The following is a 13,250-nucleotide window of genomic DNA, read 5'->3' as shown; positions in this document are numbered from 1 at the left end:
CCAATGTAAGGGACATTCTTCCCACTGATCACCAATGTAAGGAACATTCTTCTCACTGATCACCAATGTAAGGGACATTCTTCCCACTGATCACCGATGTAAGGAACATTCTTCTCACTGATCACCAATGTAAAGAACATTCTTCTCACTGATCACCAATGTAAGAGACATTCTTCTCACTAATCACCAATGTAAGGAACATTCTTCTCACTGATCACCAATGTAAGGAGCATTCTTCTCACTGATCACCAATGTAAGGAGCATTCTTCTCACTGATCACCAATGTGAGGAACATTCTTCTCACTGATCACTAATGTAAGGAACATTCTTCTCACTGATCACCAATGTAAGGAACATTCTTCCCACTGATCACCAATGTAAGGAACATTCTTCTCACTGATCACCAATGTAAGGGACATTCTTCTCACTGATCACCAATGTAAGGAACATTCTTCTCACTGATCACCAATGTAAGGAGCATTCTTCTCACTGATCACCAATGTAAGGAACATTCTTCTCACTGATCACCAATGTAAGGAACATTCTTCTCACCGATCACCAATGTAAGGAACATTCTTCTCACTGATCACCAATGTAAGGAACATTCTTCTCACTGATCACCAATGTAAGGAACATTCTTCTCACTGATCACCAATGTAAGGAACATTCTTCTCACTGATCACCAATGTAAGGGACATTCTTCCCACTGATCACCAATGTAAGGAACATTCTTCCCACTGATCACCAATGTAAGGGGCGTTCTTCCCACAGATCACCAATGTGATCAGACATTTTAACGCAGGCCATCAGTATGATGGGACTCCTCTCCACTGACCATTATGAGAAGGAATGGTACAATTTTTACTACCTTATTCTTTTATCTGTCTTTATATCTCAGCTTACTATCCAAGCTAATGGCTCATGAGCCGTAGATCTAGTAATTAGCAGGATTTTCCTCAGAAATTGGTAATTTTAAGGGTTCCTCCATGTTAAAAAAAATGAGAAAGGCTGTACTAATGTATGACATTGATGGGCTACATGAAAGATGAGTTGGTGGAAACATTAGAAGCAATATCGGAGATTGCTCTTTTTGTGCCAGAGACTCCCAACGTGAGAAAAATGCATATCAATCTTTGTAATTGAAAGGTCTAATTAAGTTTTGGTGAGTCCACCCAATAGTGGGAGCATGGAAGTACCAGTAGTTGATGGAGGTTCAAAGAAGTATTTGTTTCGGCAACACTTACTGGACATTGTAAAGGGGAAATAAGGACTTCGGTTCCCACAGGTTCCGTGAAGGTTTGCACGGAAGATCGTATTGTTTGGCTGTTTTTATGCTGGACGCAGCATGTAACCTGACCACTAGAAAACCATTTCTTCTTTCTAAAGCTGCCGCAGTTTTCTCTTCCTTTCATGTTCCAGTCTCATTTCAAAACGTGGACTCAGAGACCTTACGGTGCTGAAACTGATTTCCACTAGAGCAATTCTTAAAGGAAGCTCCAGGGGTTTCACGCTGCCAGACTGAGATTCCACTTTGCCAGGAATATCCAACGGTCCAGATATCCAAAAAGGGTACAAAATCGCCACATAGTGTAAAACTGGTGGCTAGATTTATTTAAAAAGTACAGAACACTTGAATTCCATCAGTAGGTTTAGCACTCAATCAATAAAATCCAACAATATATCCAGCATGTGGTTCGCAATAATCTGACTGGAGCTCAACCCAACGCGTTTTGTCCAAGGAGACATCATCTGGGATGTAGGTCCAGACTCCGTCATTGCGACATTATAATTTATGAATCAAATCAGATTATTTCTGTTCGTATTGCAGTGATCTGCCATTAATGTCTGGCCACGGTTCTGGCTCAAAATGGCGCTTGAGGCTTCGCGCGCCAAGCCCCATTTCCACTACAGAGATCACACCATGTCTCGGCAGCAACACTAAATTACGATGACATCATGGCTTGCGCCCCAAGCCTCGCTTCCCTCCGGGGAATCACGCACAGGTCCGCCTAAACGATGACTAAACAACAACGACCGGACGTGTTCCCCGAAAGGCAGAAGCAAGTTTGTATCCAAGCCTTGGTTTGGCTTTGCCTCATAAAATATATAAGCATCTTTTCTTTAGAGATTTGCTTATATAATAATACATCAAACCTTACACCAAAACACATTGGAGAAAAATAGTAACTTCTTACATGTTCCATAAAATTTAAATGTAAAATGAATTAAAATAAATACAAAAATCACAGGTATAGATTGATATACAGTGCCTTGAAAAAGTATTCATACCCCTTGAAGTTTCCCACATCTTCTCATGTTACACCCAAAAATGTAAATGTATTTTATTGAGATTTTATGTGATAGACCAACACAAAGTGGCACATAATTGTGAAGTGGAAGGAAAATGATAAATGATACAAATAAATATGTGAAAAGAGTGTGTGTGTGTGGGGGGGGGGCATTTGTATTCAGCCCCCTTTACTCTGATACCCCTAACTAAAATCTAGAGGAACCAATTGCCTTCAGAAGTCACCTAATTAGTAAATAGAGTCCACCTGTGTGTAATTTAATCTCAGTATAAATACAGCTGTTCTGTGAAGCCCTCAGAGTTTTATTAGAGAACCTTAGTGAACAAACAGCATCATGAATGCCAAGGAACACACCAGACAGGTCAGGGATAAAGTTGTGGAGAAGTATAAAGCAGGGTTAGGTTATAAATAAATCTCCCAAGCTTTCAACATCTCACAGAGCTCTGTTCAATCCATCATCGGAAAATGGAAAGAGTATGGCACAACTGCCAACCTACCAAGACATGGCCGTCCACCTAAACTGACCGGCCGGGCAAGGAGAACATTCATCAGAGAAGAGCCAAGAGGTCCATGGTAACTCTGGAGGAGCTGCAGAGATCCACAGCTCAGGTGGGAGAATCTGTCCACAGGACAACTATTAGTCGTGTTCTCCACAAATCTGCCCTTTATGGAAGAGTGACAAGAAGAAAGACATTGGTGAAAGAAAGTCATAAGAAGTCCTGTTTGTAGTTTGTGAGAAGTCATGTGGAGGACACAGCAAACATGTGGAAGAAGGTGATCTGGTCAGAGGAGACCAAAATTCAACTTTATGGCCTAAAAGTAAAACGCTATGTGTGGGGAAAACTAACACTGCACATCACCCTGAACACACCATCCACACCGTGAAACATGGTGGTGGCAGCATCATGTGGTGGGGATGGTTTTCTTCAGCAGGGACAGGGAAGCTGGTCAGAGTTGATGGGAAGATGGATGGAGACAAATACAGGACAATCTTAGAAGAAAACCTGTTAGAGTCTACAAAAGACTTGAGACTGGGGCGGAGGTTCACCTTCCAGCAGGACAACGACCCGAAACATCCAGCCAGAGCTAGAATGGAATGGTTTACATCAAAGCATATTCATGTGTTAGAATGGCCCAGTCACAGTCCAGACCTAAATCACATTGAGAATCTGTGGCAAGACTTGAAAATTGCTGTTCACAGACGCTCTCCATCCAATCTGACAGAGCTTGAGATATTTTACAAAGAAGAATGGGCAGAAATGTCCTCTCTAGATGTGCAAAGCTGGCAGAGACATCCCCAAAAAGACTTGTAGAGAAAGGGGGTTCTACAAAGTATTGACTCCGGGGGGCGCCATACAAATGCCCCCCCTACACTTTTCACATATTTATTTGTATCATTTATCATTTTCCTTCCACTTCACAATTATGTGACACTTTGTGTTGGTCACATAAAATCCCAATAAAATACATTTACATTTTTGGTTATAACATGAGAACATGTGGAGAATTTCAAGGGGTATGAATACTTTTTCAAGGCACTGTATACACATCTGCTGCTCGTAATCATTTGGTGGAGGGGGGATTATGGTGTGGGGGGGAGGGGGGATTATGGTGTGGGGGTTGTTTTTCAGGGGTTGGGTTTGGCCCCTTAGTTCCAGTGAAGGGAACTCTTAAGGCGTCAGCATACCAAGACATTTTGGACAATTTCATGCTCCCAACTTTGTGGGAACAGTTTGGGGACGGCCCCTTCCTGTTCCAACATGACTGCCCACCAGTGCACAAAGCAAGGTCCATAAAGACATGGATGAGCGAGTTTGGGGTGGAGGAACTTGAATGGCCTGCACAGAGTCCTGACCTCAACCCGATAGAACACCTTTGGGAAGAATTAAAGCGGAGACTGCGATCCAGGCCTTCTCATCCAACATCAGTGCCTGACCTCACAAATGCTCTTCTGGAAGAATGGTTAAACATTCCCATAGACACCCTCCTAAACCTTGTGGACGGCCTTCCCAGAAGAGGTGAAGTTGTTATAGCTGCAAAGGGCGGAGCCAACTCAATATTGAACCCTCCGGACTAAGACTGGGATGTCATTATAGTTCATGTAAAGGCAGGCGTCCCAATACTTTTGGTAATATAGTGTATTTTAGCCATTCCCATACCAAAACAATAAAATATAAAAATAACAATGCTGCCTATGTTTTTTTTTTTACTTTTCTGAAATTTTCTACATGAAATCCCCCTTCTATGTAATGTTAAGAAGGGAGCTGGGGAGTTCTGTTTACCCTGAATATACTGTGCTGGCAGATATCATTATCAGTTGTAGACTCGGTGCACACACTGCCTGTCCTGACAAAGTCTGAAGATTTGTTTTCTAAATCCTACACTATGTCTGATCTTTGTAGATGTGACCTCCTCTACGTGTATGTATATGTTCTTGTGCTATTTTATAAATAAAGAATAAAAAAATAAAAAAAAAAAGATTTCAAGGCTTGGGTGATACATTGTATGTTAAATATTAAACCCAAATCCAGACATGTAATATATTGCAGCTTTCATAGTCACAATGTAGGTGAGGTTGACAAAACACACAAGTCCATCAAGTCCAACCTATGAAGTTAGAGCTTCTAACATCTAACGATCACACCAATCGTTAGATGTGGTGGCTGCATTCGTTTTCTTTCTTTAGGCTTTTCCACCATTCTGTTTTCACTTGGCGATCTGGTCAGGAATACACCCCCCCTCCTCCGCTCTGGATGAAGGAGCACAGGGGGCACAGCAGACAGCAGCATTGTCAGGGGAATGTTAGATGGACTATCAGATTTAGTCATATTGAAGTCAAGCTCACGCTTTATAATTATAATCAGGACACCAATCATCAGTGCCCTTATTAACAGTGCCCACCAGTGCTGCCAATCAGTGCTCATAGGTGCTGCCTGTCAGTGCCCATCAGTGGTGCCTATCAGTGTCCATCAGTGGCGCCTATCAGTGCCCATCAGTGGCATCCATCAGTGGTGCCTATCAGTGCCCATCAGTGGCGTCTATCAGTGCCCATCAGTGCAGCCTATCAGTGCCCATCAGTGGCGCCCATCAGTGCCCATCAGTGCAGCCTATCAGTGCCCATCAGTGCAGCCTATCAGTGCCCATCAGTGGCATCCATCAGTGCCCATCAGTGGTGCCTATCAGTGTCCATCAGTGGCGCCTATCAGTGCCCATCAGTGGCATCCATCAGTGCCCATCAGTGGTGCCTATCAGTGCCCATCAGTGGCGTCTATCAGTGCCCATCAGTGCAGCCTATCAGTGCCCATCAGTGGTGCCTATCAGTGCCCATCAGTGGCGTCTATCAGTGCCCATCAGTGCAGCCTATCAGTGCCCATCAGTGGCGCCCATCAGTGCAGCCTATCAGTGCCCATCAGTGGCGCCCATCAGTGCCCATCAGTGGCGTCCATCAGTGGCGCCCATCAGTGCCCATCAGTGCAGCCTATCAGTGCCCATCAGTGCAGCCTATCAGTGCCCATCAGTGGCGCCCATCAGTGGCGCCTATCAGTGCCCATCAGTGCAGCCTATCAGTGCCCATCAGTGGCGCCCATCAGTGCAGCCTATCAGTGCCCATCAGTGGCGCCCATCCGTGCCCATCAGTGCAGCCTATCAGTGCCCATCAGTGCAGCCTATCAGTGCCCATCAGTGGAACCCATCAGTGCCCATCAGTGGTGCCTATCAGTGCCCATCAGTGGCACCCATCAGTGCCCATCAGTGGCGCCTATCAGTGCCTATCAGTGCAGCATTTTTTTGGGGGATAAAGCTTTTAAATAAAGAAAAAGCTGATCATTTGTAAGCAGCTCGTCGGTGGTGAATGGTTTGTCTCACTCCCCTGCAGTGATACATTCTGTAGCAGAGCTTTGTTCTCGTTGAAAAACAACAGACTTACTGGCTGGATCACCAGATGAGAATAGAAAAGAAAGAAAGCCTAAAAATAAAAAAAAAAGGAATGCAGTGATCACAGCTAAGAAAATCTGTAAGGTGGAATATAATGTTTTTTTGGGGGGGGTTTAATATCACTTTTGCCCCTAAATAGATATTTTTAGATATTCCGAATACTAAAACTGCCAATAAAGTTCAATGGCTACATAAAAGCAAATAATACAAATAAATAGAAAGGTAAAAAGATCTGATTTCAATGTATTGTTATCTCTGGGAATGGACTTTCTACATTGATGGATGAAGTAGAAGAAGAGGCTCCATCTACTGATACAAAGAGTGGGGGGTGAAGGGGACCCCCCACGTCGCTCCTTACCTTCCACGTGTTGTCACTGCTGTTCTCCCATCACCTGCAGGGGGCAGGAATCGGGTCCAGGGGGGGTCCTTACAGGCAGAATCTGGTCCTCCTCTGAGCCGGCGGGACACACATCTCATACAAGGCAGCTGCTGTCCTGGCAGTGACACATTACAAGTGACAGAAGGGGGGGGGGGGGAGATAATCACATCCTCCCACAGGGGGAGGGGCAGCCCCACAGAGCCCCGCACTTCTGGAGTCACACCCCGCCTGGACAACTCATTTCACCTTCCATCATCGACTTGTCAAAGGATCTCATAGGTCTGACACTGGAATTCCCTCTATGATTCTGTGGGCACCGCCTTCTTTTCTGAGCACATAAAAGCAGAAGTCTCAGAGCTACTTCTCTCCCGAGGCTGCTGTGAGCTGCACTGTACAAGACCAGCAGATACATCAGAGTGTCCAGTTATCAGCAATCCACCGTGTGAGGAGAGAGGAGCCGATAACTGGCAAATCCACACAGGGGGCATTACACTGATAATAAGGGGAATGATGACTGGTGTCCTGATTATCAGTGCAGCCCCAACAGTGCCCACCAGTGCTGCCAAGCAGTGCCCATAGGTGCTACTTATCAGTTCAACCTATCAGTGCCACCTATCAGTGCCCATCAGTGCAGCCTATTAGGCTGCACTGAGGGGCACTAATAGGCTGCACTGATAGGCTGCACTGATGAACACTGATAGGCGACACTGACAGGCACTAATAGGCTGCACTGATGGACACTGATAGGCGACACTGACGGGCACTGATAGGCTGCACTGATGGACACTGATAGGCGACACTGACGGGCACTGATAGGCTGCACTGATGGACACTGATAGGCGACACTGACAGGCACTAATAGGCTGCACTGATGGACACTGATAGGCGACACTGACAGGCACTAATAGGCTGCACTGATGGACACTGATAGGCGACACTGACGGGCACTGATAGGCTGCACTGATGGACACTGATAGGCGACACTGACAGGCACTAATAGGCTGCACTGATGGACACTGATAGGCGACACTGACGGGCACTGATAGGCTGCACTGATGGACACTGATAGGCGACACTGATGGGCACTGATAGATAGTACCTATCAGTGCCGCCTATTAGTGCCCATCAGTGCAGCCTATCAGTGCTGCCTATTAATGCCCATCAGTGCAGCCCAACAGGCTGCACTGATAGGCAGCACTGATAGACTGCACTGATAGGCACTAATAGGCTGCACGGATGGGCACTGATGGGCTGCACTGATAGGTGGCACTAATAGGCTGCACTGATGGGCACTGATAGGCGGCACTGATAGGCTGCACTGATAGACACTAATAGGTGACACTGATGGGCACTGATAGGCTGCACTGATAGGCTGCACTGATGGGCACTGATAGGCAGCACTGATAGGCTGCACTGATAGGCGGCACTGACGGACACTGCCCAGAGCTGTCTCATAAGTGCCCTCAGTACCACCTCATCAGTTCCCATCAGTGCAGCCTATCAGTGTACATCAGTGAAGGAGAAAAGTTACTTATTTACAAATAATTTTAACAGAAACTAAGAAAAACTTTTTTTTTTCCTTTAAAATGTTTTTTTGTTTGTTTAGCAATAAACTCCCCCCCCCCCCAGTGGTGATTAAATACCACCAAAAGAAATCTTTATCTGTCTTTAAAAAATGATAAAATGTCCTATGTGTACAGTGTTACATGACGGCGTAATTGTCATTCAAAGTGTGAGAGCGCTGAAAGCTGAGAAGTGGCCTGGGCAGGAGGGGGGGGGGAGGGGGGTGAAAGTGCCCGGTAGGGAAGTGGTCAAAGCCTTTAAGGAACATTCTGTTCCAGTATGAGGATGGTGAAGTTGTATCTTACCAGTAGTGATGTCACTTTAAACAAGTTGATGGCGTTTTTTTTTTTTTAAGACTTCATGAGGTGCAGAAAGAAACCTCCTGGAGCCGGCTAGAAGCTTACATTTTGCAAAAATAATAAATGCACAAATATGTGCAAGAAAAAAAATGTGCATTGATTATTATTATAATTCGTATTATTATTTTGCAGAGCATTGCTCCGCCCATCAGTGGATGGCTCTCGCAGACTATTTCTCCAGCCCTATATTTGGACTCTCAGGATTTGCATTCTATGCATTGAGGTGAAAAACCTTCTGTGGTGCAGCCGCCCCCCCCCCAGAGACCCCCTTGTACTTACCTGAATCCGATCGTTCCAGCGATGGAGACGACCCCAGCAGCTCCAGTCGGCGTCTTGGGTCCTCGTTGGATAGATTGATAGCAGCCATTGGCTCCCGCTGCTGTCAATCAAATCCAGTGACACGGGAGGGGCGGGGCCAAGTTCTGCTGTCTGTGTCAATGAACGGGAGCGCGATCGCATGAGTGCCCCCCCCATGGAAACCGCTTCTCCGTGGGGGGCACTCGATGAATAGGAGGAGCCAGGAGCGCCGCTGTAAGACCCCAGAAGAGGAGGATCGGGGCCGCTCTGTGCAAAACTCTTACACAGAGGAGGGAAGTGTGACATGTTTGTTATTTAAAAAAAAAAACGAATGTTTACAATCACTTTTAGGTTGGAGAGCTGAAAGAAGTGCCAATGGACTATGAATGCCGGGATCACCGCGCTCGTGTTCCACTGAGAACTACAAGTCCATCTGCTGAGGTGATTATTATCCAATCACAGATCTGCATGCGCTGACGGAGTGCTAGTTATTGTGGTGCACCGCAGAAAACTGAAGACTTTGTCATCAGTGCAGAAATATTTGGCTAACGGTGGTGAGAAAAAAAATTGTCCCTGTTTTGGTGGTGTCACTGAAAGGCAATATGTCCCCGTGTCAGTGATCTCAGTATAAGGAAGAAATGTCCCTGTGTTAGTGGAAGGAAGAAATGTCCCTGTGTTAGTGGTGTCACTGGAAGGAAAACTATCCCTGTGTCTGTGGTGTCACTGAAAGCAAAAAATGTCCCAGTGTCTGTGGTGTCACTAAAAGTAAAAAATGTCCCTTTGTCAGTTGTGTCACTGGAAGGAAAAAATGTCCCAGCATCGGTGGTGTCACTGGAAGGAAGAATTGTCCTGGCATCAGTGGTGTCACTGGAAGGAAGAATTGTCCTGGCATCAGTGGTGTCACTGGAAGGAAGAATTGTCCTGGCATCAGTGGTGTCACTGGAAGGAAAAAATGTCCCAGCATCGGTGGTGTCACTGGAAGGAAGAAATGTCCCTGTGTTAGTTGAAGGAAGAAATGTCCCTGCATCGGTTGTGTCACTGGAAGGAAGAATTGTCCTGGCATCAGTGGTGTCACTGGAAGGAAGAAATGTCCCGGCGTTGGTGGTGTCACTGGAGGAAAAAATGTCCCAGCATTGGTGGTGTCACTGGAAGGAAAAGTATCCCTGTGTCTGTGGTGTCACTGAAAGCAAAAAATGTCCCAGTGTCTGTGGTGTCACTGGAAGGAAGAAATGTCCCAGTGTCTGTGGTGCCACTAAAAGGAACAAATGTCCCAGTGTCTGTGGTGTCACTAAAAGTAAAAAATGTCCCTTTGTCAGTGGTGTCACTGGAGGGAAGAAATGTCCCGGCATCTGTGGTGTCCCTGGAAGGAAGAAATGTCCCGGCATTGGTGGTGTCACTGGAAAGAAAAATTGTCCCAGCATCGGTGGAAAGAAAAGATGTCCTGCATTGGTGGTGTCATAGGAAGGAAAAAGTTTCCCTGCCTCAGTGGTATCAGTGAAAGGAAAATAAAATGTCCCTGTCACTGTGATGTCTTTGGAAGGAAAAAATGTCTCTGCATTGGTGGTGTCACTGAAAGGAAAAAATGTCCCAGTGTTCATGGTGTCACTGGAAGGAAATAATGTTCCTGCTTTGGTGGTGTCACCGAAAGGAAAAGGTTTCCCTGTGTCTGTGGTGTCACTGGAAGGAAGGGAGGTGGGCTATATGGGGTACATGGAACTAAAGGGATCTGGGTGAGGGGCTCTACAAGAGGAAGGTGGGTGAAGGCCTAGAAGGGAAGGAGCATGTTGAGGGGCTCTTGGGGGATCTGAGATAGGGGAGGTCTGAGGCTTAGTTGCTCCGCCCACCCGCTGTGTACTCCGCTCAGACCTTAAGTCACAGCACGGCGCCCCCTGGGAGGGGGGGGGTAAATTCAGCTTCTCCTGCTCATCTCGTGTCATGAGACGTGGCGGGAGAACAGATAAAGGGGCGGTCTGACTTCCCTCCCCAGCGGCACCATGCGGAGACGGAGGCGTGTTCTCAGTGGGCTGCTATTGGAGGAGAATCCACCACCACCGGGTCATCGATGGGTCTCTGCGCTTCTCTATTGTGTTAGGCAGATCATTGCCTATCTCTATTGCCTATCTCTATAGGCAGATCGTTGCCTATCTCTTGCCTATCTCTATAGGCAGATCGTTGCCTATCTCTTGCCTATCTCTATAGGTAGATTGTTGCCTATCTCTATTGCCTATCTCTATAGGTAGATTGTTGCCTATCTCTATTGCCTATCTCTATAGGTAGATCATTGCCTATCTCTATTGCCTATCTCTATAGGTAGATCATTGCCTATCTCTATTGCCTATCTCTCTAGGCAGGTCATGGCTGGTGGGTGGCTTGCTGCAGCTTCTAATGCACAATGTGAGAAGCTCACAGTGTGCAGTGATATCAGAGGAAGCCATTTGAGTCCAGGAGAGGAGCCGGTAGAACTGTACAAGACTGAAGGGGGAGGGCGGAGGTCAGGTGTGAATGGCGTCTATGGGCACATGGTGGTGGGTGCCCTCATGTAGAGAAGTGGCGATCACACTGGGACCGAGGCAGAGGAACATGCATGTTTTTTTGTGGTTTTCGGGGATTTGTAGAGCCCCCCCTCCCCCTCCTCAATCATTGAAACAGGAACTGACTTTCATCACCGATTTACTGTAAGTCCCGGCCACCTTGGGGAGGCGTCACACTGCGAGGGGCGGGCCTCTGCCTCTGCAGTCACTCTTGTTTGTTATATCTGCAAAGACTCCCCCCCCCCTATCCCATCTTCTGCGCTTCGATCCTCTTCCCTCCTCTAGTCTCAATTAGAAGAAATCAGCCAATCAGAGGAGCCGATGAAGCTACTGTAACAAAGTTACTGCACCAATTACCCTTAAACCACTTGCTGACCCGGCCCTATTCTGGGAGTTTTTGTTTACAAGTGTAAATTTAGTATTTTTATTTTTATTTCTTTGCTAGAAAATGACCTGGAACCGCCAAACATTTATATATGTTTTTCTAGCAGAGACCCTAGAGAACAAAATGGCGGTCGTTGCAATATTTGATGTCGCGCAGTATTTGCACAGCGGTCTTTCAAACGTGAATATTTTTGGAAAAAATACACTTTAGTGGATAAAAAAAAAAAAAAAAAATTCAATATTTACCCCAATTTGTTTGCATAACATGAAAGATGATGTTACACCGAGTAAATAGATACCTAACATGTCATGCTTTATAATTGCGCACACTGGAATGGAATGGCGACAAACTGCAGTACTTAGAAATCTCCATAGGCGACGCTTTAAAAAACTTCTACATGTTTAGAGTTACAGAGGAGGTCTGGGGCTAGAATTATTGCTCTCGCTCTAACGATCGCGGCGATACCTCACATGTGTGGTTCGAACACCTGTGTACATATGTGGGCGGGACGTATATGGGAAGGGAAGCTTTACATTTTTTATTTTATTTATTATTATTTATTTAACTTTTTGTTTTTTTACATTATCCCTTGTTCAGAATTTTGACTTAAATAAATAAATAATAAAATAGTTTTGGCCCGAGAACCGGAAGTGACGTCAGACGTTGCTCTGGTCCTCCAAGGGCATAGAGACAAGTGGTGACTATCTTGCCCTCAGTCAACTTCCTGGCACCATCACTGTCCAAGCATCATCCAAGGTCTCCATGGTTCAGAGATGACACGATCATGTAAATCCTGGTGCCAGAGCAGTGCCTTTGACACAGATCAGCCCCTGCTGCAGCCTCTCGTCTTGTAACTTGCTACAAAGTTAAAATGCTGCCGTCTGTCTGGGCTGAGATGATCTCATCAGTCTTCTGCAGGTAGGAGAAAGCATTGACTCAGTCTCCTCTCCTCCAAGTGATCAGACTACAGTGCATCCAGAAAGTATTCACAGCGCTTCACTTTTTCCACATTTTATTATGTTACAGCCTTATTCCAAAATGGAATAAATTCATTATTTTCCTCAAAATTCTACCAACAATCCCCCATAATGACAACGTGAGAGAAGTTTGAAATCTTTGCAAATTTATTAAAAATAAAAGAAATAAAAAAATCTCATATACATAAGTATCACAGGCTCCTCCCATGTACATAAGTATCACTGACTCCTCCCATGTACATAAGTATCACAGGCTCCTCCCATGTACATAAGTATCACAGGCTCCTCCCATGTACATAAGTATCACAGGCTCCTCCCATGTACATAAGTATCACAGGCTCCTCCCATGTACATAATTATCACAGACTCCTCCCATGTACATGAGTATCACAGGCTTCTCCCATGTATATGAGTATCACAGGCTCCTCCCATGTACATGAGTATCACAGGCTCCTCCCATGTACATAGGTATCACAGGCTCCTCCCATGTACATAGGTATCACAGGCTCCTCCCATG

The 13,250-nt window shown here is 45.7% G+C and overlaps 1 protein-coding gene across 2 annotated transcripts in view; it reads right to left on the bottom strand.

Annotated features, from left to right (window-relative positions):
* PIK3R5 (phosphoinositide-3-kinase regulatory subunit 5) overlaps positions 1-6,777 on the bottom strand; it is a 107,281-nt gene extending 100,504 nt beyond the window's left edge. Inside the window, exon 1 of one of the 2 annotated variants that reach the window (XM_073607006.1) lies at positions 6,601-6,777. In XM_073607006.1, the coding sequence (XP_073463107.1) occupies positions 6,601-6,719 (119 nt within the window). In that variant the 5' untranslated portion in view covers positions 6,720-6,777. The remainder of the gene's footprint in view (positions 1-6,600) is intronic. The other variant, XM_073607007.1, reaches the window with a different exon arrangement.
* Between the last annotated feature and the right edge of the window lie 6,473 nt (positions 6,778-13,250).

This window comes from Aquarana catesbeiana, linkage group LG12 (assembly GCF_042186555.1).
Source record: "Aquarana catesbeiana isolate 2022-GZ linkage group LG12, ASM4218655v1, whole genome shotgun sequence".
Lineage (NCBI taxonomy): Eukaryota > Metazoa > Chordata > Amphibia > Anura > Ranidae > Aquarana > Aquarana catesbeiana.
Note: the sequence above shows the minus strand (reverse complement) of the source record. Positions and strands in the feature narration are given on the sequence as shown.